Source organism: Scardinius erythrophthalmus (assembly GCF_964197995.2).
Source record: "Scardinius erythrophthalmus genome assembly, chromosome: 9".
Classification (NCBI taxonomy): domain Eukaryota; kingdom Metazoa; phylum Chordata; class Actinopteri; order Cypriniformes; family Leuciscidae; genus Scardinius; species Scardinius erythrophthalmus.
In genome coordinates, this window is record NC_138229.1 from 28,619,884 (window position 1) to 28,646,238 (window position 26,355).

The 26,355-nt window shown below is 36.9% G+C and overlaps 1 protein-coding gene across 3 annotated transcripts; it reads right to left on the reverse strand.

Moving 5' to 3' along the window:
• Positions 1-920: 920 nt before the first annotated feature.
• abi1b (abl-interactor 1b) lies at positions 921-26,151 on the reverse strand. 3 transcript variants are annotated; one of them, XR_014030856.1, is made up of 11 exons: positions 25,958-26,151; positions 18,454-18,621; positions 15,524-15,700; positions 11,127-11,233; positions 10,829-10,969; positions 8,306-8,403; positions 6,853-7,062; positions 6,406-6,492; positions 4,457-4,642; positions 3,564-3,657; positions 2,388-2,817 (listed from the first exon to the last, which is right to left on the reverse strand). XR_014030856.1 is itself a non-coding variant. In XM_081375504.1 (10 exons), exons 1-10 carry the CDS (start codon positions 26,111-26,113, stop codon positions 2,642-2,644), a joined length of 1,506 nt encoding a protein of 501 aa, XP_081231630.1. In that variant the 5' UTR covers positions 26,114-26,151; the 3' UTR covers positions 921-2,641. The 3 variants fall into 3 exon arrangements, 2 of the variants coding, with proteins under 2 accessions (XP_081231630.1, XP_081231631.1); XM_081375504.1 differs by lacking the exon at positions 3,564-3,657 and having other exon boundaries at positions 921-2,817; XM_081375505.1 differs by lacking the exons at positions 3,564-3,657; positions 6,406-6,492 and having other exon boundaries at positions 921-2,817.
• Positions 26,152-26,355: the final 204 nt, after the last annotated feature.

Genomic DNA, 26,355 nt, shown 5'->3' on the forward strand with positions numbered 1-26,355 from the left:
AAGCGTTACACGGACCGGACAAGGAACCGTGACATCGCTCGGCCGTGTATTCATTGTCCCTCACGCATTCCAGCCACGGGTAGTCATTTTCCCATTTAATTCTATATTTTTGTGCTCTTTTCTTTTTCGCCGGCTGCTCGGAGGAAGTCATTTTTTACATTTCCCGCTGTTGTCACTTGTCGTCATCGTTGCTACGATACGTGACTCACAATGACTGAAACGACCAATTAAAAGGGCATTCTCTGATGATGTTCCAAGATGTTAAAAACGCTACGCTGATCATAGACAATCCGGGTGAGAAATTAGTAGCCTATCTACCGCACCGTCGGGGGTTTTTTTCACTGCACTGAACTGATTCTCAAAAATACGGAACAAAGTGCGTTCCGTATCAGTTCAATACGGAACAAGACTTTTATGTGTCAAATACGGAACGATTCCGTATTATACGGAACGGTTGGCAACCCTACATGTGACCAGCATTAGTTGCGTTGCTTCACTACCATTCATAAATACTCTCCCGTGGCCTCATGGGATAGTAAAGTGTCCATCACATGCACGCTTCAGAATCTCACCGGAAGTAGTAGGTCATTCGGGTTCTTTTCGTCTTCTCTTTTATGAGCACTGTGAATTCGAATTACGATTCGAACATGCTTCTTTTTCACTGTTGTTTGCCTACTATATAGAAATATGGGATTTCGAATGCAGACGTGATAGAAATGTATTTTCTTTTTCAGACCTACATCACCCTCTGCTGTCCACAAAGATGAATAGATTCTCTTCCTGACCCCTGACTGAGTTCTGTCATGGACTGGTGCTTAAAATGTGTTATTGTTATGTCTTCATGTTAAAAATGAAAAATCATCAAATCAGTAGGCCTACTTTTGTCATCCAGCACCTGAACACATCTAACACAATGTTTTGCACAGGAGGGTGCTTTATTATAAAAAGAGATTGTACATAAAAAGAAAAACAGACTATATACAAAACGATAATAGAGATTATATTGTTTGCAGATATTCTGCAAAGGAACATTTAAATTACAGATCACTTGCACATCTTATGACAAGGCCTTGCAATGCTTAACATTAAGTGGTCATTGTTCAGACAGCTCTATGCGAGTTACATTCTCACAGATATTTCATTGGATTCAATAAATTAAAACATCGCTCGCCTTCAACAGTAGTTTGAGACGCTTCTAAAAACCAGAAACCAGAATCACCTTGATGTTTGTGCCATGCTAACAGTTATGAGCTCACATTCGTCAGTACTATACACTAAACTTGATATTTTTTTCAATGAAATCTATGTTTTTTCGCCTAAATTCAGCAAAACTTCTGAACTGGTCTAAATAGAAAGACACAAATTCAGCTTTGCATGGTCCCTCTACATAATATATACAACGACGAAACTGATTTCTGCTACTTCATGTAACAAATTTTTATCTGTGGGCAATGAGACTCGTTCAGCTAGTGAGCCAGTGTCGCCCGGTCAGTGCAACATAATCAAGTTCACAATACTTCAGCAGTTTAAAACAGAAAACACTATCAAAGACCAGCTTGGCACAGTTTAAACTCACAGTATATGGGTGAATCTCATGAAAACATGTCCAGGTCACAAAAGAAAAAAATATATATTTTGCATAAAGGAAACAAAGCCTATAGGACCACTAAGATTTTCTGCATTTAATAGTTTACTTTTGAGTTTTACATTTAAATAATTCCCATTACACGCAATAGTGATTATCATTGCTGTAATGTATTTTATATTTAAATCAGCATAAATTATTGGCAGTATAAGAAATATTACCAGAATGTATAAAAATGATTTAAATTTATATATATGTTCAGATTACAGTAATGAGAATTATTAATTTTTTTGCATTACGGTAATAATAATTTGGGGAAAATGTGCTTACTTGTCATAAAAAAAAAAATCTTAAAAATAGGCATAATTGTATAGGAGAAATATACTTTTTTTAATCTTGGGGTGAAATATGTAACGTGGACATGTTCATATGAAGTTTTGTTTGATATGCAGAAGAATCTCTGCATTTTACTGCATCTGTCTTTTCCCTTACAGTCATGAGGTAAAATTATAGAAAATATTAGCAAATCTTTAAGGTGAAATGTAGGTAAAAACGTAATTGTCATTTTTATATTTTTTTGCCTGATTGTTTTCCAGGCATAATAATATTCCAGAAATGACATTCAAAATGTCTTCCTCCTGTAAAGGAAGAGCTTGACAGTTTAGTAAAAAAAAAAAAAAAAAAAAAAGAGAAAGAGACAGGTTTTAGGGGGAAAAAAACTAACTAGCCCTAGCTGACACTTGGCAAATACAGATCTCAGTACAATGACAAAACACGCACAAAAACAAACACTAGCAACAGCCTACAGGCAACGTCTCGCTTTAATATATGTACAAAATGTATGAGGCAACCTAACCAAAAAGTAGTGAGACTTGTTTGTTTCTTTTCATATTCTTTGTAGAGGCAATACGAGCCCTGTCTCCTCAAACAGTGAGCATTGTAGATGCCTTGATACATTTGTGATTGGACAAAAACAAACATTCAGTCATTTTCTAATGCACTTTGCAATGTTTGTAACTGATTGGCTGCATTGCATGATGTCTCTGGGATTTAGCATTAGTCAGCGTAGTGCATGATGGATTCAACGTAGTTGCCAGGAAACAGTCCGGTCACACCGTTACACACTCCCTCGAACCAGCCATCATCGTTTTTCTTGATGATGTAGATGATGGCGCCCTCCATGAAGGACAGCTCATCATCTTTGTCCTTTGAGTAGTCATAGATGGCCACCACTGAAAGAAGAGTAGAGTTAGTATGACATGGATTAGAAAGTCTCTGTCTGTCTGTCCATCCATACATCTATCTATCTATCAGTCTCTGTCCATCCATCAGTCAGTTTATCCATCCATCCATCCATCCATCCATCCATGTCTGTCTATCTATCTGTCTGACTGTCAATCTATCCATTAATATTTCTGTCTATCCATCTGTCTGTCTGTCTATCTATCTATCTGTGTCTGCCTGTCTATCTCTCTGTCTGTCTGTCTGTCTATCTATCCATCCGTCTGTCTGTCTATCTATCTATCTATCTATCTATATATCTGTCTGTCTGTCTATCCATCTATCCATCCATCCGTCTGTCTGTCTGTCTGTCTATCTATCTGTGTCTATCTGTCTGTCTGTCTATCTATCCATTAAACTTTGTCTGTCTGTCTGTCCATCCATCCTTTCAATCTGTCTTTCGATCTGTTTGTCTATCTATCCGTCTGTCTGTCAATCTATCTTTCAGGTCTGGGTAAAAAAAATGAAATTTCTCGATTTTAATCGATTCTCGTTTTGAAGAACCGATATCGATTCATAAATCCCAAGAATGGATCTTTCAGTCTATGGTGTTTTCAGTTGATGAATGAACAAAGCTTTGTAGCGCCTCCCATCCAATAAATCGCAATAAGCTTTGTGCTTTGTTACTTCTGATATGAAACAAAGTCTCAGCTTTCAAATTCTGTCAATTTTATTACGAAATTCAAACAATAAATACCGTTTTGGCGCTCTTTAATGTGCTGTAGCGCCTCAGTTCAAGCGAAGCGGCAGCACGGAGCGCGCGTGACACGATCATCTCTTCCTCTTTACTACTAGTTACAGCAGCAAATAATCATGAAAGAACATCAGAAGGAATGTTGAAAGATACAATATAACTTCCTGAATTAATCATGTCTTATGTAATCCCTCAATCAGTGTTTCGACTGTGGAAAGGTGTCAATAAAACATCTTGTGAACAATGTCACGTAACGTCACATTTACCTCAGAAAAGCCAATCAATGACCATAAACTCGATAGTTAGCTAAAAAAAAATAACTCTAGAGAGGAGCATTTTGATAAATATATGCACTAGATTACATTTGCATTGTATTTTTACCTGTTCTTCAATATTTAATATGTTTGAATATATACTTCATGTTTTTCAAAACTAAAAACGAGTAGAAACAATTATGTCATTCAAAATGTATTATTATAACATTATTAAAAAAACGTATTTAAATGTAGGTAGCCTACAAATCATTTAATTTTAACCTTTAATATTATACTCCCTGTATAGTTTACAGCATTATAACTTATGTATATTTACATTTATCTGAATGTTGAATAATGTACACTGTCCCTTTCAGATAAAAAAAAAAATCAATCAATCTATCTATCTATCCATCTGTCTTTCAATCTGGCCAACTATCTATCCATCCATCCATCCATATGTCTGTCTGTCTGTCTGTCTATCTATCTATTTATCTATCTATCTATCTGCATCCTGATTACAGTCTCAATTGGAAAAGGCATTCTCAAATCAAAACTCTTACATTAAAAAGAAACAAAAATGAATTAAAATAAGTTGTATTGTTGTATCTTTGTATTATTGTATTAAGGGCGCTCACTCACCCTTTTCTAAATAGGATTTTGGGGCCCAGTGGGGGTCTCCATCAGCATAAGGGTCATTGTAGTGCACCAGAGCTGCATCTTCTTCTTCATAATCCACAGGTGGAGGTGGAGGGGGCGGGGCTGCTTCCTCAAACATGAGCGTGTCCTCAGGTAGAGGAGGAGGGGGAGGAGACGGGCTGTCTGTTACTGGAGGACAAAGAAGGGAGGAAAACCTCACTGATCATCTATGACCAAATCTCGTTTTAAAGACAGAAACCTAATTTAGAAAAACTTTATTAAAAATGGCACAGTATGCATTAAAGAGGTCCTATTATGCCCTTTAACAAAGTCTTCATTTTGTTTTGGGGGTGTACTAGATGCTTTCGTGCTTGATTGTTCAAAAAACACATTATTTTTCACAGCTCTGCTCTCCCCAGTCTGTCCCGAAAGCGTTGTTTGGTTCCGGTTTCGATGAAGCACCTACTTCCGTAATACGAAATGTGCTGTGATTGGTTAGCTGGCCCAGTGTGTTGTGATTGGCAGCGCTTAGCGTGTGTTCGGGAAATGTCCCGCCCCTTCATAATGGCAAGTTCTTCTCTAGTGTAAATATAAAGGATGGCGGCAATTTCAAACCCGATTCAGACCCTGACAATGTTAACAAACAAGAGGAGCATCCAGAATGGATTTCATGCACGGACTTTGCAAGCAAGGATTTCACAGGACGTTTCAGAGTGGTAATCATGATATTTGTCGGAAAACTATGTTAATACAAACAGTAATCGATCACAAAACCATGTTTAATTTTCCCAAGGGGCGGTAAACAGTCTTACAAAAGCAAGAGCTTACAAAAGCTACAGTAAACAACACTGTATCAACATGTATCAATGTTGGCTAGCAGGCGAACGTAGCAACAACATAAAACTAATAATTAGAACTGTTAATAGAAAACGCAAGCCTGCATCGTGGTTCTGGAAGCTGTTCTTTGTAAAATGTGCAGATCACAGATAAACATTGGGATTATAATGTGCAGGAACAGTATTTAAAATAAATTTGACTCATTCTAAGTTCCTCAGCTTAAGGAAGGTCAAACAAATAAGTTGTGGAAAAAACAGTGTCTCTTTGACACAGCAGCAGCTCATCCACTTTTCTGCATATTCCGTGGGCGGGGATTATATAAATGAGGAACATTATGACTTCATAAAGCCCGGAAAAATCGTGTTGTAGTTTTTGAAAAGTGGATTCTGTTAAAATAAAACATCTCCCTTTGAAGTGGACTTTGAGCTTTGTAACCTTGCAGATCTTTTTATGCTCAAACAGCAATATTACACACTAACTAAAGTTGAAAAAGTGAAAAGCATAATAGGACCCATTTAAACAAATAATCAATGCAATCAAATAATTCTCAGGTACAACGAAATGCCAAGAAACGTTTTTAAATTTTTTATAATATTTTAACAAAATTGCTTTACTGCTTCTTCTAAGAAATAATAATAAGAGATGCAAATAATCTCAAACTTTTTTAAAAATGTCATATATTTAATAACTTTCAATTAAAATTAATTTAAATTGATTCTTCATTATGAAATTAGAACTGTTGTACCACTCTGAATTGTTTTTCATTTTTGCCAAATAAAGATCAACATTAATTTTTAATTAAGAAATTAAAATCATGCTTAATCACAGAAGACGTGTATTAAAGCCACTGTTTGTATAAAATGTATTTTTGCATTTTAATAGTGTGACATTGGCCCTACATATAAGTAATAGTTATATAGAATAAGTCAACTTCCAAAATAAAACACCATATCACAAAATGTTATTACTATTAATATACCCATATGTTAATACATACAAATATTTAATAAACATTACATTTTGGGTAGAGAGAATAATTCATACATGGCAGACTGCAACTGAACAGAGACCACATGTGAAGATCAAAGCACTATGCTAATGTGAGCGTTACTCACTGTTCTCCTGAACTCTGGCCACAAAGCCAGTGAGGGGAATCTGGGGCGTCAGCTGCACCATGGGAGGAGGCGGTGGAGCGACAGACACTGGAGACACACGGAGCGCAGATACACACACATTCATACATATCCAGCCAGACAGAAAGAGGATAACAGGCAAAAACAAGCCCAAAGAGTTACACACAGGCAGATAAACAGACAGAAGGTCAAAGCAGTTATTGTGACATGAAGAGATGAATAGCAGAAAAGCATTGGTTACTAGGTCTGCTAATAACCTCATTTATTAACTAAAAGTGTTTGGTGCTGCTAGTGGTGAAGAAATTACACACTTGAGCTTGGTGTTTGTTTTCTAACGTAATGGCTTACAGGCATTTAAATTAAAGTGCAAATTAAGAGCCAAAACACTTTTGGGGCCACTAGCAGTCCCTAGAGTAGAACTGAACTCACTTGTGTTCTGGGGGTACGTGGGACCCCCGTTCAGGTGGGGTTGAGGCACAGAGAACTGGGAGGAGCTAGCAGGGGCGCGCCGGTAGGTGCCGGTGGCTGACACCATAGAGGCGGAGGAAGAAGTGGTGGAGGAATTGTGTCTGGAGATCTGTCGGGAGATTGTTCCGAACTGAGACATCGGGATTGGGCCCAAACCTGGACCTTGAGGAACTACAGGGAAAGAAGATAAACAGGGAACTGTCCAGAGTCACAGAAGATAAATCCAATGCAAAACAGATCACTCCGTTAGGAGCTGGGTGGAATGGCCAAAATAATAGGGCTGGGTATTGATTCAATTTTGATTAATCAGCTTGTGATTTGGTTCAATTCCACTCTCAATTTAATTATATTTGATATTGATTAATTTGTATATAAATCAGGTACAGTACATCTCTCTCAACTAATACTGTAAACCATACAGTCAAAACTGACAATTCTTATTTGTTTATGGAATACTGTAATTAAAATAACTTCCCCTCCTTACTGGCACGAGGGCGGGACAACCTGTCACTTACATGACATCACAGCAATAGCAAACCTCAACCATCCAATCAATTCCCCATGGACAAAATCAAGTCCCGCCCTACATTTTTTCTTGTTCACAAAGCAGTTTTACACAGATATACATCATAATAAGGAAATAATGTCTGTTGCAAGTTCTAATTCATGCTGACTTTAAAGGTTAAAATGAACATTTGATTTGTAAACCAATATTTAAATTGCACATAAGCAGTTTTGATAACTTTTTAATTATATCATATTTCTATTCAAATTCATTTTTCATAAAAAAAAACTCATAAAAATGGCTTTTATGATGGATATATTAAAACATACATTAAATAATGAAGGCATGTTAAGTATAAATATAATGAATGAATAATAAAAATGATATTAAGCAATAGACATTGAATGGCTATGTTACATGACATTATTTACAAAATTTGTTTTACTGATGCATTTCTTGAAACACTGAGTGATTACATGAGACATGATACATTTCAGTAAATTGTACTGTATCTTTCAACATTCCTTGTGATGTTCATTTTGTGCTATAACTAGTAGTAAAGAGGAAGAGACGATCAGTTCCTGCTTCGTTTGAGTGGTTAAAAGCGATCTTTCAAGCCACATTAAAGAGCGGCAAAAATGTATTTACTGTTCATCGAATTTTAAAGCTGAGACTTTGTTTCATATCAAAAGTAACAAAGTGCAAAGCTTATTGCGATTTATGGAAGGCACGCTACAAATAATGTTTTGTAACGCTTTGTTCATGCATCAACTGAAAACACCTTAGACTAAAAGATTCTGGGATTTTAAGAACAGCTCATCAAAATGAGAATTGAATAAAATCGAGAAATCAGTATTTTCAACCCAGCCCTATAAAATAATATAATATGTGAAAAATGTGAACTGTCACCTGGTGCCATACTGGGAGGGGAGGGTGTTGGCACAGCCAGAGGGATTCCCATACTATTACTGCTGTTTTCCCGACCGCCGCTGCCCCCACTACTGCCACTGAGACACACAGACAATAGGGTTACAAAGAGCTATCAAAGCAACAAGCATGCATCATCATAAATTCCCAAAGTGGCATCTTTTACTGAGCCTATCAAACAAGTCATTTATGACACCATCAAGAGCTTTTGTAACTTGAATTTGGAAAATAAATGTGATAAACCAAAGGTTAAGAAACAGTTTACTGTTATTTCTAACCTTATTCACCTTCAGCTTTCATTAGTAACAAGCCCACTGGGAAAGCAATGACAGTGGAGAATCAAGTTTATGAGAAAGAGAAGAAGACTTACAGATTCTTTATACTTGTATATTTAAACAGTGCCATAGAATAAACAAAAAGTCTAATGAATGCCATAAATTCACTTTTTTGCAAGAGGAAAAGGAAATAAAGATAGACATTGAAGGGGGTGGATTGGAATCCACTGCTGCTTCAATGTGATTAATAATCAAGGATAAGCATTTCTACATAAATCATTTCTATATTAAATGAGTGATTCAGATATACTTTTAATCATATGTTTGCTGTGAGTGTAAACCAGCTGCTTTTAGGTACATTCTGATGTGACCCTCAACATGTGTTGTCCATATATCTGGTTCTAGCAGACGAGTTAAGGTTACAGGGGTCCGACTAGACGTGACTTCACCTGATTTACAGAATTGTACCTCTTTCATGTGTATTTCTCTAGAAACTAAAGTGAATATTATCTGTACTTCTTCCTGAGGAGGGAATGTATTATTATGTTTTGGTAGTTTGTCCTGATGATAGTTAGCTCAGGCCCTCTTCAGCCTTGAGGAAACTGTGATTCCCTAGTGCTTTTGTGTGTGCGTTGGATGTTCTGTGCAAGTCTTATATAGGAGCTATAGGATACTTCAGCATGTAACAACAGACCCGAAGACGCCTTTCCCCGACCTCCGAGGTCACCGCAGACCTTAATCTAGGAATCATGCGACAACTATCTTGACTTATGGCAACATACTCTCCTATCTATCCATGTGTGGAAATTTGCTTAGACTATGTGTGTTCTTAGCCAATCAGAAACTGCAACCTGAAGCAAGGACGTAGCTTAGACCTTGGTGAAGGGTATAACTGTTGTGATCTCCTGTAACTGTAAGCGGGGCATCCTACGAACTCCTGTGTGAGTCTTGAAGCTGAACTTCTGCTGATGAAATTGCAAACTATCTTCAGTAAAACTTTTCTTCAATTTATTATAATTCTGACTCCGGGTCTTCTTTCAAACATCTGGTCCATGGGTCCTAAACTGATATCGCCTATCAACATTATCAGAGAGCTTAGAGATGTTACACTAACAAAAGTAATTTTTAAAGGTTAGAAACATATAGAAATATATATATATATTCTCATAATTGTGATTTTATATCTCACAATGTTACTTTATCTCACAACTGAGACTTTATTTCTTGTAATAGCGGCTTTTATCTTACAACTTTAATATATCACCATGAAACCCAGCATTCATTGTTCAGTTTGGGGCCAGTAAGATAAAACTAATATGCTGATTTTCTGCTCAAGAAACATTTCTTATTATTATCAATGTTGAAAACAGTTGTGCTGCTTAATATTTTTGTGGAAACCGTGATACTTTTTTCAGGACTCTTTGATGATTAGAAAGTTCAAAAGAATAGCATTTATTTGAAATAGAAATCTTTCGTAACATTATAAATGTCTTTACTGTCACTTTTGACCAATTCAATGCATCCTTGCGGAATAAAAGCATTATTTCTTCCAGCACAGTGTCTCATACCATTAAGGCAGGACACACAAAGATGAAGGTTGGCCGTTTTTGAGTGTCGGTCAGCTTCGTTTTTTCTGTGTGTTCCGCACCATTGGCTCTAGTCGGACGTCATTTTTTTTTTGGCCGATTCAGCATGCTGAAATGACGTCGGGGCTCAGCTTAGTGAATGAGTCAGTGACCGAGAATAAAAGCCAAAGTGATGAAAGCAAGCGAAGAAGTCAGGACGGCACAGACAGAAGGCTGCTATAATTTTACATCATCTTACCCGAGCATTCGAATACGTGAATATTTTCATAATAACAAGAGCCGACTGGAATGAAGAAAGTGATCAGTGTGATTCATGTTCAAAATGGTAAGCAAGCGCTGCTTTGTTTACGGTTTGTACATCTGCAGTCCTAGATTCGGTTTCCCTTTTTGAATGATGAAAATAGACTATTGATACCTGCTGATATAGACAGATATTAACACACGCAGGCGCAAAACGCACATGCTAGTTGACAATTGCTTTAGTCATTTTGGTGTGTTCAAGTGCAGCTTTCTGGTCGAGACGCAGCCGACAAGAGGCGACAACAGAGTCAGCTTTCACCGCCGCCAGTTCTTTGACGTCGGCTTGGTGTGTCCCGGGCTTTAGAAGGCCTGCATTGTCTTGTGTATCCATATGTGAGCTGTACCTGTGCGTTCTGGGTCTCTGATTGAGTGAGGCTGTGCGTCCCGGGCTGTTCTGGCTTCCCAGGCGCGCTGGACTAGTCATGTAGTCATTAGGCACCACAGGAGGCTTGACTGGCTCAAGGGTCTTATACGGTGTGTTTCGTCTGAGAAACACAAACACATTTGTTAATAAAGATGCAAACTACATGCGAAAAAAAGCATTGTGTTATTAGGTGCCAGACCCTTAACGGTGGCAATAATTGACTAAACTCACAGGAGACAGCACAACATATTTTAAAACATAAGTGAAATATGACTTACCCCAGCGTACCTCTACCTGCCATGGGGGGGCTTGGGGGCTTCTGTGTGGGAGGGTTGGTCCTGGATAACGTTCCTCCACCTGCCCGAGCTGGCGGGTTATTCCCTTGCTGAAAACATTTGACAGGGAAAACAACATTAAGACAACTTTCACAGTCATGTTCATATCCGATTACTCAAAATGCGTACTCAATAAGCTACAATATGTATATTCTCATAACAGATTATGGAAATTAACTATAATGTGCATTACACAACATTATAAAGAACCAAGGCAAAGATGGTCGTGACATGGGACCCAGAAAGCATTGTGGGTTGTGTGCTTACCTTTGCTTTAAGCCACTAAGTGAAAGCATTGAGGAAGAGAGAAGATAATTAATGTTATTTAATTACTTAAACTTAATGAAAAAGGGAGAGAGGAGAAGCGAAACAAAAGACCTTTGAATAAAGAACAAAAAGATACTGATCTAATTTGACTGATAAGAATCTAGAGACAAAGCAGAAAAGTCAAAGCTGCTTACACAAAACAATTATAATCACATAAATGTCAGTCATAATTACAATCTAATCAGGCTAATAAGCAAAATTATGCATAATGTCTTTTCTAGCGATGTGACAATTTCAAGCATTTGGTCAGTAAATAGCTCACATGTGGATTTAATTTAATAAGAATTATAAATTTTAAAAGCTCACACCCATAATCATAGCTGTACAACAACTATGTAAACCATCTTTACTACAAACTGCCTCAAATACTTGTTAGCTTGCAGTTTTTTTTTTTTAAATCCATTCATCTAGCTAGGCTAATATGAGTTACTATGTCATGACATTAAATAATCTTTATTAACATAAAAAAACATTTTCCACTCTTCTGGGAAGGCTTTCCACAAGAGCCAGTGTTTCTGTGAGAATTTTTGCCCATTCATCCAGTAGAGCATTTGTGCAGTCAGACACTGATGTTAGACGACAAGGCCTGGCTCGTAATCTCCGTTCCAGTTCATCCCAAAGGTGTTCGATGGGGGTGAGGTCAGGACTCTGTGCAGGCCATGCAAGTTCTTCCTCACCAAACTCATCCAACCATGTCTTTATGGACCTTTATTTGGGATACAGTCATGCTGGAATAGAAAAGGGCCTTTCTCAAACTGTTCCCATAAAGTTGGAAGCATTGCATCGTCCAAAATGTCTTGATATGCTGAAGTTTTAAGATTTCCCTTCACTGGAAGCCCAACCCCTGAAAAACAGTCCAGTCGGACAGGTAACGTTCCTTTAATTCGTCACTCCACACAGAGTCCAGTGATGGCGTGCTTTATGCCAGTCCATCCAGCGCTTGGCATTGTAGTTGGTGATGTGAGGCTAGCATTCAACTGCTCGGCCATGGAAACCCATTCCATGAAGCTCCCGCCGCACAGTTTTTGTGCAGTGAAAGCTATGGAACCAACGTTGGCGACTCTGACGCACATCAGCACTCTGTGACCCTGTTTGTCTTAAAGGAACACTCCACCGTTTTTTCATATTAAACTATGTTATTCCCTTAAAGGAGAACTCCGGTCAATTTTAACATTGAGCTCATTTTTTTGTACATTTGGAGTGCTGTCAATACAGAGAACAACGACAAAAATCGGTGTTGCCTACACCGAGTTATTCTATTTTTAAAATTTGCACCCTGTTGACTTCAATGGGGCAAGTACTAAACCTGCTTTTAGCCTCTTAACATCCTTGATGTGTCATTACAAGTGCACCGAAAATGTGAGTGATTCCTTCTGAGTGAACACGAGTGAATCTGACTGCAGTAGATGTGAAAGATATGTATAAAAATGATGTTATTTAAGCCAGCGCAAATACCTGTGTTTACATCCTGTTTTCGGTTGAAGTCCAAAGTAGTTGATTGCCGAGTTCACGCGCGTGATCATAGGTAACTAAACCTATGCGCGTGAACTCGGCAATCAACTACTTTGGACTTCAACCGAAAACAGGATGTAAACACAGGTATTTGCGCTGGCTTAAATAACATAATTTTTATTCATATCTTTCACATCTACTGCAGTCAGATTCCCCCATGATCACTCTGAAGGAATCACTCACATTTTCTGTGCACTTGTAATGACACATCAAGGATGTTAAGAGGCTAAAAGCAGGTTTAGTACTTGCCCCATTGAAGTCAACAGGGTGCAAATTTTAAAAATAGAATAACACGGTGTAGGCAACACCGATTTTTGTCGTTGTTCTCTGTACTGACAGCACTCCAACTGTACAAAAAAATGAGCTCAATGTTAAAACTGACCGGAGTTCTCCTTTAACTAAGATGAGTTGATACATATCCTCTCGTATCAGTGCGTGCACTCAATCGCTTTGGCACGCGGCGACACTTTGATAGCACTTAGCTAAGCCCAGTTCATTCATTAGGATCCAAACAGAGATGAAGTTAGAAGCGACCAAACACATCAACGTTTTCCCGATTTAAATACAGTTATACGAGTAGTTATACGACCAAGTATGGTGACACAAAATAAAACGTGGCGCTTTTCTAAGCGGGTAAAAAGGATAACTATAATGTATGGCGGAATAGCACTTGGGAGCACTTCGACTCGGCGCAGTAATATCATCACTCCTGAAAAATCCTCTCCCCCTCTCCCCCTCACTTCTGTCATTAGAACCAACGTGACTTTTTACTGCGCAGAGTCGAAGTGCTCCCAAGTGCTATTCCGCCATACATTATAGTTATCCTTTTTACCCGCTTAGAAAAGCGGCACGTTTTATTTTGTGTCACCATACTTGGTCGTGTAACTACTCGTGTAATTGTTTTTAAATAGGGAAAACGTGGAGGTGTTTGGTCGCTTCTAACTTCATCTCTGTTTGGATCCTAATGAATGAACTGGGCTAAGCTAAGTGCTATCAAAGTGTCGCCGCGTGCCAGAGCGATTGAGTGCACGCACTGAGACGAGAGAGGTATGTATCAACTCATCTTATTTAAGGGAATAACATAGTTTAATATGAAAAAAACGGTAGAGTATTCCTTTAATAATGAACTTTATATTGATAACTGTAAAAATTTACTGGTATACTCGTATTGGAATTTTGGCATTGTGACAATTCGACATCCACCAATTATGATAATCGCAATAATAAAGTTCTGACTGACGACTGAGGAGAGACGTATGTCCTCTGGGCATGTCAGTCAGGGTTGACTGACACACACAGAGCAACATTTGAGGAGTTAAGCGTCCTAATTACAGAGCCAGTATGAGGGCAGCCTGCGGGGCATTTACACAGCCGAGGGGGGAAAAGGCCAGCGCACATCAGCACCAAACTAATGAAGCATTTAAAACAGGTCTTGGGGTGAGCTGCTGGCACATGGCTTCAAGATCTGGCTCAGTTATATATCGGGAATGAAAAGGCTGAACAACTAGTGGTGAATAATGTTGACATTGTGTCATAACAACACACCATCCAGACCAAACATGGCATCATCCCATAAAAGCCATTAAAAACACATAAAGGTCAACATAAAAATGCAAAGACATCTTTCATAATTACTTCTCAGTTCAGATAGCGACAATCTAATGTGATAACATTGGTACGAGGGTTCAGAGAGCAAACTGATGTCATTATAACAGCTCAGAGCTGACACTGATGGACATGAATAATTTAATAACACGAATATAGTGAAGGAAACCAGAGAGGGTCTACAAACAAACACACACACACACACACACACACACACACACACACACACACACACACACACACACACACACACACACACACACACACACACACACACACACACACACACACACACACACACACACACACACACACACACACACACACACACACACACACACACACACACACTCGACGACTAAGGATCAATTTCTTTATTAGTACTTTGAATACTAATATCTAGAGCAATCAGATGAGGGTTTTTTTGGGGGGGGCATATTCATGCATTTCATCAAGGTAAAGTTATATAAATACCTATCCAGTCCTTGTTCTCTAGACTATTTAAACTACACTAAATGTGAAATTAAACAGTAACATGATAGTATCACATGTTCTCTTATTTTACTGTAAACTATCCAGTGTTTTATTCAAGCATTGGATTCTTAAGACATCTGGCCTATTCTGTGTGCTTAAACTATTTTTACCTGAGAAGCATTTGTATCGTCCATCATGTCCTCTTAAGGTCTTTTTGTTTTCTTGGTTTATATATACATATAAAAAATCATATTTTGGGTCTCTAAATGAAAATACAGCTAGGCTAATAAGTCAGTAATACTTCTGGATGTACGTCTTGATTTTTTATTTATTCAGAAACTCTAAACCCAAGTATGAACAGTAGCGATAATGATGCTTGCTATAGCAAACATCAAAAAATGTTGACAATCAAAAAGACTTACTTTAACACCGTGACCCACATCATCCAGCAGGGTGTAATCTATGGGCTTCCTGATGTAGCGCACGGGTCGCTCCATGTTGCCCGGGGCGATGATCTTGTGGGTGCGAGATGTGTTTTTGTTAGTGGTGAGGATCCCAATCTCTCGTCTGGCAACTTTCTCTTTATGAATGTCCACAGTCTAAAAGAAAAAATAGAGGGATGAAAATGGGTAAAGTTTTAGAATATTTGTGAGCAATCATAGCCTTCATGTAGCCTCAATACAGTAGTATCTATTAACCAAAATTGAGTACCTATAACTCAAAACAGAGGATTCACTGAAGTTCTCCATAAGTAAAATCATTTATATTTTAAAACATGTCCAAATAATTATATTGTACATTTTAAATTGGTCAATTCAAATCTAAGAATGTTTATGTACATCTTTTAGAGCATACGCATTAGCACAGCATTGATAAGAAATATTTCTAAAGCACGTATTAGAATGATTTCTGAAGGATCATGTGACACTGAAGCCTGGAGTAATGGTAAAAATTGTAATAATATTCAAAGTCAGTCAAATCACCTGCACCAATGATGGCATCCAACCAGAATTTGCCTGCCATTTCTGCCTATCTTCATAGAGAAAAGTGGTGGCAAACCAGTTTGCAGGAGCCTTTTAACTTCAGTAGAAGGCAAAACATTAGATCTAGTTTCCATTAAGGCTCTGAAAATCTACTCTAGTGCATTATGGGGGAATGCGATTTCTAATTACCCTCAATAAATACACCCCATCCCCCACTTAGGATGAAAAAAAAAAATCACTCTGACATTGTGTTCAAATGTCTACAAAGAGAACTAAAAGTGTCTGAGATGCTCTTTACAAATCATGGCTTACAATAAAACTAGGCTCTAGTTATTATGGCACGTCAAGCATTATGATTATTTAATTTCTAACATATTCAATGTAGTTAATCACCATCTGCATAATCCATAGTCTAGCCCATGTAAATCTTATTATTTATGCATATTACATAAGTGATGGCACTCAGGAACAGCAGAGCATGTGGGGTCAACTTGAGATTTAGAATATTTTTGCATTGGTGCTTCTCTCGAATTCAACACGCAAATATGACTCCGCATGGGACACAATAGCAAGGGTCCAAGATGAACTTTTTGCCGCACTCAATGGCAGGTAAATTGAGAAACGTAATGTCGAATTTGAATAGTGCTTTTCACAATACGCATCGTTTCAAAGCAGCTTTACAGAAGGTTGTATTGTAAATATTTTAATTTTATGCCAATAAAATGACAATTAAGATATGAATAATTGTCATAACTGAAAACTAGCTGGTTGGTAAAGAGATGTGAGTTTAAGATTTTCCATGAAGTCGTTTAAGCGTTGAAAAATATAGAGGATGACCCAGAAAGGATTTTCTTTTTCCCCGAAAATACTAGTTAACATTATCGCATTGGACTAAAATGTACTGACTTTGCTCACACAGCGTATAACTACTTCCCTAAACATTTTTTCCCCAAGAATTTTTGTAATTATGTGTGATTTTTTCCCCCCACCTTGTTACACTTGTGGTGTTCCCGGTCAAAAATTATGGGCCTACAAAAAATAGCTTACAAATGTCTCATTGTTCTATATTATCATCAAATATTGGATTCACTCTTTGTCAACTTGTTTTCTTTTAAGTAGCATAGGTTTTGTATTTCTTTTTTAAACGGATTGATCGATTGATTATCTGAGCTTATGCACATCAATCTTATTTATTAATTATGTAATTTTGGCAATATTGAATAAAATGTAAAAAATCTTCCAAACAATTGTGTGTTCAACCAATGTTCAACCAGTTTTTTTAAATGACCGGCCTACAAAAAAAGAAATCACTTGTTACGCAATTTTATCACCAAATATTGGATTCAATCTTTTTGTCAACTTTTTTTTCTTTCAATTAGGACAGGTTTGTATTTATTTTTGAAACTGACTGATTGTAGGCCTCATTGATCTGAGCTTACATTGGTCAAAATTGACCATCCACTAAAAACAAAACGGGAGAGATCAAAAATAAGAAAAACATTTAGTGTTCAGGAGCATGTTCATCATGTTCATGCACACTCTCGCTACACACACACACGTTCATGTCCACAAACAAACTATTTTGAGTATTAAAGGCTTTCTTTTTTTTACAGAGATGAAATTTATCCTCAGATCATGGAGGCCTATGATCAATCAGTTTCAACTAAATACAAAACCTGTCCTAATTGAAAGAAAACAAGTTGACAAAAAGATTGAAACCAATATTTGGATAAATGATTTACAAGCAAGTTTTAAAAGGCCGACCATTTTTGACTGGAAACACAAAAGGTGTTACAGGGTTTTTGACACTGCATAAGGGTTCATTTTAATTACAAAACTACTATAATGTGCTGACATTGCTTATTGTTATTGAAAAAATACAAGGTAAAGATTTGGGTTGAAAATTACAAATTTTGTGGAAAAGTTTTTCACATCTCTAAATAATGTAAACAGGAAGCTGCTAGAAGGTTAACACGTAATGATTTTATTTTATTTGCCAGTCATCAATATATATATATATTTTTATATATTTTATTATTGTATTTTTTTCCACAACTGAACAAATGAAGGAATCAATGAAATGACGATTTAATTATTTGCACATTTGCAGTATATAAACAGTGCCACTTAGAGAATCCATGTTCAATCCAGTATACCGGTAAGAAAATGTACATGATTTTGTCACTGTATTTTCTGTCACTCTCTGTAGTTTAAGATTAAGTTTTCGTTTAAGTTCTGGATTCACAACAATAAAAGAAGTAGTCTTTTGAGGGGTTCGCAATCCACCAGTTGAGAACCACTGAATCAAAGCATGCTGGGTAAGGAACACCTAGTTGTGTTTTGTTGGTGTTGCAGTGCCCATGGCTGACCTGAGAGATATGGTTGATGGAGGACTCCATCCTGCGCAGCTGTGAAGCCTGGATGTCCAACAGCTGCAGCACATTGTTGGCTAAGGCATTAATCTGATAGGCCACGCTGGCCAGGGACTGGGTGGTGTAGGCTTTGGTCTCCTCCAGGGCTTTCCTCTTGTCTTGTGCCTAAACAAAGATTAAAAAACAGAGACACCACTAGTTTTAAAGGGATAATTCACACAAAAAATTACAATTCTGTCATCATTTAATCACCCTAATGTTGGTCCAACCCTTATTGACTTTTTATTACAGAACACAAAAGAAGATATTTTGAAGAATGTTGGTAACCAAACCGTTTTTGTCACCATCGACTTTCATTGCATGGACCAAAAAAACAAAAAACAAAAAAAAGTCTTATTATTTTATGCTCCACAAAATAAAGGTGTGTAAGAAGCTGCTTGTGAAATATAGTTTCAAACAAATCATACACATTAAATGATTTTCCAAAGCATCTCACACTACTAAATCTTGAAATTCGTTATGGACTCCAGAGGAAATATCACATCAGATCAAATCATGTGGAAAAAGACATTTGCTGCCCATTGAAAGCTTGTGATTCACAGCGCAACAAAGAAAAGAGATGGGTCAGTGACATACTGGATACAAAAATTACTCTATCTCCATTATGTATTTACATACAGTTACCCTAAAACAATCCAAAACTCTCAGTTTGAACCTCACAATAGACACCCATGAGCTTCGCCATTGAGGCCAATGTTTTTTTTTTCTAAAAGAAATTCATACTTTTATTCAGCAAGGAGACATTAAATTGTCTGTAAAGGCAGTAAAGACATTTATGTTACAAAAGATTTCTAATTCAAATAAATGCTGTTCTTTTGAACTTTCTATTCATGAATTAAAAAAAAAAAGTATCAGTTTCCACAAAAATATTAAGCAACACAACTGTTTTCAGCCTAGATGATAACGAAGAAATTGAGCAACAAATCATCACATGCAAATGATTTCTGAAGGCTCATGTGAAACTGAAGACTGAAATAATGATGTTGCTTTTCAAAATTCTGCTTTGGAATCACTAAATTTAAATAAAATTGCTATACCAATTTTACATTTTAAAATATATTTAAATAGGAAACAATTTTATTATTATTATTATATTATTATTTGACTATTTATGCTTTAACTGTATTTTTGTTGAGCATAAAATACTTTTTTTCTAAAAACAAACATTAAAATCATACAGACCCCAAACTTTTGAACGCCAGTGTATGCTGCATTTGTTTTAAATCTATGATTTTAAAAATATGGTCAGTTAAACCTGTATAATAGTTGGTCTAAGCATGTAAAGTCCGAAGTTATCGATGAAACCCCAGTGTGAAGTGATGAGGACTACAAATAAATGTCCAGGACATATTGATTGGAGTTAATATTGTTTGTGAGAAGAAAGAAACTGCAGTGTGATACAAAATATATGAGATAGGTGGTCAAATATGTAATTTAGCATTATTATTACGCAATTATCAATTGTCATTATTACACAAATATACTTGACCACGGAATGCTGTAAATGATTTCTGAAATCCTTGGTCATGTACTAAACTAATCTGACAAACTATTGAAAAAAATCTGGTGAAATTAACAGGCAACAAGTAACTTTGTTTAAACAGTATTCAGACATGAGACCGCATCTTAGTGATAATCCATATTCTGAAATTCAAAACATTTCACATATTAAACAATTTCCTGTTTCATCAATGACAGATTAGATAGCTTAGCATGACATAAATGAACAAACATTAACACTAAACACTTGTGGACTTTTGAAGCCATTAAAATCAAATAAACATATGGAAATAACATTTTAGCACATATGCGCAAGTGGTTTCTGGATGTTTTGGTTGTTTCTTGGCTCAAAGAGCCCATCTTCTAGTCTTTATGATAATTGTTCACCTCACTAATTTAATGTAATTAATTTGGGGGTTTGTTTAAATCCCTAACCTCAAATATGAGAGACAGCAAGCAGCACTTTGCTGCATAATTACCAAATCGCCTTGGTCTTGAATCTAGCAATTATAAAATGCACTCCTCGCACTCCATGAACTTAAACAAAAAATGTGAGGCTTTCAGGATACTAATAGTTTCCATGTCAGAATACTATAACATAATTGATTGGATGGTTGTGATTTGCTATTGCTGTGATGTTATGTGATTGACAGGTTGTCCCGCCCTCGCGCCAGTAAACACATCACCAGACCAGAGAAGAGCTGTCATTGCAAGAGGAAGGGGAAGTTATTGATACATGAATAAAAAAAAAAGATGTGCACAGATAAGTGAGGAATAATTGACAACGGGCCGTTTAATTATTGTGTGTGTGTGTGTGTGTGTGTGTGTGTGTGTGTGTGTGGGGGGGGGGCTTATAAATCTAATCCCAAGCCTCTGTTGCTAATTCCAAAATGCCATTTTTTGACCTAGTAACGGAGGCTTACTTTTTGTAACGAGAATAATAATGAGTAGGGCCTAATGAGAATACTTTTTGCGTGCAAAAGAAACAGAAATAAAACAAAAATAACGACATAATTCAACAATTCGACGCATGCGTGTGATGCTGACGCAGGAGCCAGCCAATACTGAAGCTAGCACTGTGTTTACGGTGATGGTGAAAGAGAAGAAATTGTTGTATAAAGTGTGCGCACAAAAAGTATTTTCGTCACTTTATAACATTAAGGTTGAACCACTGTAATGTGACTACAGTGGTTCAACCTTAATGTTATAAAGTGACGAGAAAAGGACTATTTTAACGATGACTTTCCTACCTTTCTGGGCCTTGAAAGTGGCAGTGACGTTGCTGCCTACGGCTGGTTCAGAAACCTCTCGGAGTTCTCGTGTTTCGAAGACGAACGAAGGTCTTACGGGTTTGGAACGAAATGAGGGTGAGTAAGTAATGACAGAATTTTCATTTTTGTGTGAACCAACCCTTTCATTTTGTGGCAGAAAACATGGAAATAATTTGTCGTTTTTATCCCATTGTTTACTATATTTATTTGCTTGGTCAGTGTGGTTGTTGTGGGTTTTGGTTCTTTTTCTGTTGTAGTCTGTAAGGCCCTTTGAAATGACTAAAATCATTTGGCGAAGTGATATTGAACTGTAATGCGGTCAAGACCTGCCTGGAACTACTTTAGCTGTGCGTTTCCCTGAAAATAATTGCACACCACCTTCATGTTCATCAACCAATCAGATTCAAGCATTCAACAGCCCCGTAATATTAATAATTTGTAATAAATACTGAAATATTCCATACAAGAATTGTCCATTTTGATTTTATGGGGACTTTAACAATTAGACTGCGACGAGCATGCAGCACTGACCCCAGGTCTGCTTCAAACACCACCTGTTACAACACGTCAGTGCTTCTCAGCTGTTCTAAGACCATGTGTCTGTCGCCACGGGGGGATTCAGATGAATGACCCATGAACGTCCTGCCTGTGGTTTTCCACCATGTCCTACTAGACTGTTGGCCAACAGCTCTAAAACAATGAATGACTCGTGATATCTTGATTTAGATGGTGCAAGACATTAAAGCATAAAGTTTCAATAATTAAAAACATATTATATTTTCTTAAAATTATCAGGAACTGCCTGGTTTTCACTTATTAGGTCCAAAACATCATATCAAGTCTAGACTATGATTCAATTTCTAAATGAACACGGACATATAAAGGTTTGAGGTCGGTAAATCAGTTTTACTGTACAGTATTTAAACAAAGTTCTTTAAGCTCACCAAGGCTGCATTTATTTGATTAAAAATGCAGTACAAAGTAATATTATAAGTCATTAATCCAGTATTTAGTGTCATCCTTTAGAAATCTTTTTAATATGCTGATTTGCTGCTCAAGAATTTTTTTTATCATTATTAATGTTGAATTTTTTTTGTTTGTGTTTCAGAATTCTTTGATGAATGGAAAGTTAAAAACTGTGTTTATTTAATAAAATGCTTTATTGTCATTTTTGATCATTTTAATGTTTCCTTGCTGAATAAAAGTATTAAACCCAAACTTTGGAATCGTAGTGTACTCATTCTTTGTCACGCCCAAATTAACACATTACTAATCCATGATTCACTCATGAAGCATTCTGGATTTCATTCACAAATGGTTTTGGTACAGATTTAAAGGGCATGGTGCAAGTCATTGTAAGACATGACTAACTTCTGTCTAGTGCCAAAGCGTTTGGTCCTCAAAGTGTCTGCTTTGGTCCTCTTTTTGAGTATGATTCACCCACTAAAACCACAAGAGGAACATCTTTGAATCATTTAGTCCTCTGAGTCCTCTATGAATATCTGAGAATGTGTCATTGCTAAAAGAAATCACATGAGGGTTCAATTGGCTTATATCAAAACATATCATTAGATTCCCTTAATCTCTGATCTCATTTGGTTTGTAGCTTTCTAAAAGAATTTTTACAAAGTCTTTATAGTCAGAATGTACCGACATATAATCATACTGTGAGACTGCGATACATAGATAATATGGATTGATGGATAACTAATCATATGGTGCATTGATTCAGCAGCATAAACCCTCAAGCAAACTTCAAAATAATCAGTAATCAGTTGCATAATTTTTTTAAGTTAAGAAAATCAAAGTTTAAGTAAGCAGACCTGCCAGATTTTTATTTTGTACTCATACATTTTAATTTCTCTTTAAAGGAACATGCCGACTTTTTGGGACTTTAGCTTATTCACCGTATCCCCCAGAGTTAGATAAGTCCATACATACCCTTCTCATTTCTGTGAAAGTCTGTTTGACGCACCCACCGCTAACCTAGCTTAGCACAAAGACTGGAGGTAAATGGCTCCAGCTAGCATACTGCTCCCAATAAGTGACAAAATAACACCAACATTTTCCTATATACATGTTGTGATTTGTATAGTCACAGCGTGAACAAATAACAAGGTCACATGAGACACAGCCATCTTCTAACCATATACACACTGGGAACTATATTCTCAGAAGGCGAAGCACTGCTACTTGGGCAGAGTGATTTTTGTGATTTTGCATACGGTGAATAAGCTAAAGTCCCAAAAAGTCGGCGTGTTCCTTTAAGGTGGGGTAAGCGATATTTGAAAACACAATGCTATGATAACATTAACATAGCATAGCATAACAATTGCTGAATGAGTATGGCAATATAGAGCAAAAAAAATTACCACATATATCTGTTCTCAAACCAACCTCATGCTCCACTCGTCACCATTATGGTAACCCCCCACCCCCCCCCCCACCCCAAAAAAAACCCTACATAACAGAAACTCTCCTAAATTAGCATAGCAATACATTAAACACTACTAAATCTCCCATTTAACCCACACTACTAAATCTCCCATTTTTACTCTTGCACAAAAAAACAAAGAAAAATGTATGTATATTTATAAATATATTTATTTTTGATTATATATTTTTTTAACATGCATTTTTCTGCAGAAATATATTTTTTTTTCAACAACTTGAGTAGCCTATACCTAATTTTGTTGTGTATGTCTTAAATGTCTTAATGGGATCCTATTTGCACATTTTAGAAGACCCTGAAAGAGTTTCTTGACTGTTGTCATAGCATCTCATTGCACAATCCAATAATGAGCTGTCATCAGATGATTGATGATCTTGATTTAGTTTTTTTCTATATTATTTCACAACTAAAAGTGTATATTTCATTGTGGATGTCCCAATTGACATACTGGATTTTAAATTTTCAGAGAGTTAAATTTTTCATGTTAGCCATATTTCCGATGTACAGTGTATTTGTGAGTTAATAATATTTTTTTGCTGTGGATATCTCATTAGCAGAACCCTGAATCTAATCAAACTGCCTACATGCATCAAGGCATGGTTTGAGGTACTGGCAAATAATGTATTGCTGCCTACAAGAATCAATGTCAGATTTATGTCTGAATACACACTTTTCATTAAATAAACTGTCTCATCAAATTATATTTCTATAAGTTTCCTAATAAATCCAAATATCAGACCAAACATTCCCAAAAACAATGTCACATTTATAATTTTGACAAAAAGTATAGGTACATAGCTGTGAAACCTCATAAAATACATTTTTTTTTAAATAACCCTCTTCCTCCTGTCAAGACATATTAGTAATCTTTCTTTAAAATATACATATTTATACTGTTTTTCTTCAACATATATTTTAATCTTTTAATCAAATGGTACATCTGCGTCAAGAACATCCCACCGATCATCATGAATTTCAAAGAGAAAATGTTTAATAAGAGGTAATGTTGTTTCTCAAGAACTTGTTTTGTATTACTAACCTTTACAAAATCACAGCATCTTATTAACTGCAGGTATGATCTCTTACATTGTGAAAGTAAAACAAATAAATACTAAATAAATGTTGGTTTATTTTCTCACTGAACACTGATCATCATCGTTCTAAATGTCCCTTTGTTGAATATGATTGAATTACACAAGCAAATGATTCTTTCCTTCTTATCCCACTCATTATCATAGCAGTATGCCAATATGCATCACACACATACATGCCTTAATAACATAATTCCCATATTTCACTAAATATATCCATCATAACAAGTTACTTAGCTATATGCTTAAAGGCTATCCTACAACATTTGGACATTTCCAACAGTCTCTGTGCTTTGTAGGTGTGTGAGTGAAAAGGTTTCAGCGAGAGACACATTAACACAGGTGTGTCAGCAATAACTTATTCACACCATCATCGACATTTCGCGTCTAGGCGTCTCGCCATTCTACTTCAGGCAATACACACACATATTAAAAGATATTACCGCATGTATTTAACAAACCCATGGTGGTTTCACGTTCCACTGACACATATTATAGCGTTGCCAAAACGTGGATGAAGTTCAATAGCGTTTAGGGGTTGAAATGAATATCTAATATCTGGGCTTTCATCACATTCACAGTCACCCATGGGGCTTGACACCCGTCTGGACCTCGAAACAAACCGAACCGCAGAATTCAGCAAATCAAACATTGGAACGTTCAGAGCATGACGTATTAGTTCGGAAAATGACGTCTTGGCTTCAAACACATTTGCAGTCGATACATTGTCGCCGATACATATACGATAAGCTATTAGATAACATACAACTAGATTGGTTTCTAACAATCTGTTGGGCGATATTTTGACCATTAAACTATTATATCTTTTTTTTAAAGATAATCTGTCTCCATCCATCGTAGAGAAAGCGGCACGTCTCTGACACACCCTCCGAAAGTGAATTCGTGCATTGTGTCTATCGGGGTTAAACAACGCAAATATCATCCAAATACAAACGCTTAGCATTATTATTAAATGTACTGATCGCGTGTATTATGCCTCAATGCGCCCTTATAACCGTTTGATGAGAATCCTCTGTAACGCTACAAATGCAGTGCTCGCATTTCAATCACATCCCCACTGATTCAGACAATACATGAAAGGCAAAGGTAATTTCTCCAATCCATACCTGCACATAATTGTTCTCGCAATATTCCGCAACCCTTGAAAGGTTTTGGTAGCTCTCCACAAGGGCTCTTTTTCCTGCCGGGATTTCCTCCTCTAACAACATTTGTAGCTCTGCCATCTTACATCCCTCTGCATTGCTCTTCTCCCCCTCTTTCATTGAAACCAGCGGAGCTTCACTCTCCGACAGGAGGTCCCTCGCCTGGCATTGTGGGATTCCCGTTGGCTCCTCTGTTTCAGAAGTGAGACAATTCTCAACGCAGCGCTCTACGCACTGTTCTGTGATTGGGTGTCTGGCACTGAGAAGCGGTTCTGGACCAATGGGAGAGGAGTACGTTGTTCTCAGCGATGCGAAATGGAACACCGTTCAACTTCTGACCAGTTTGTGATATTGACGAGAAG

Bases quoted from the DNA above. Each gene is read 5' to 3' on its own strand.
- abi1b (XM_081375504.1), bottom strand. From the start codon at position 26,113: ATGAAAGAGGGGGAGAAGAGCAATGCAGAGGGATGTAAGATGGCAGAG. The intron at 10,970-11,126 runs GTAAGTCATATT...TGTGTTTCTCAG, and splicing joins GCAGGTAGAGGTACGCTGGG to ACGAAACACACCGTATAAGA. The intron at 6,493-6,852 runs GTGAGTTCAGTT...GTGTGTCTCCAG, and splicing joins CACGTACCCCCAGAACACAA to TGTCTGTCGCTCCACCGCCT.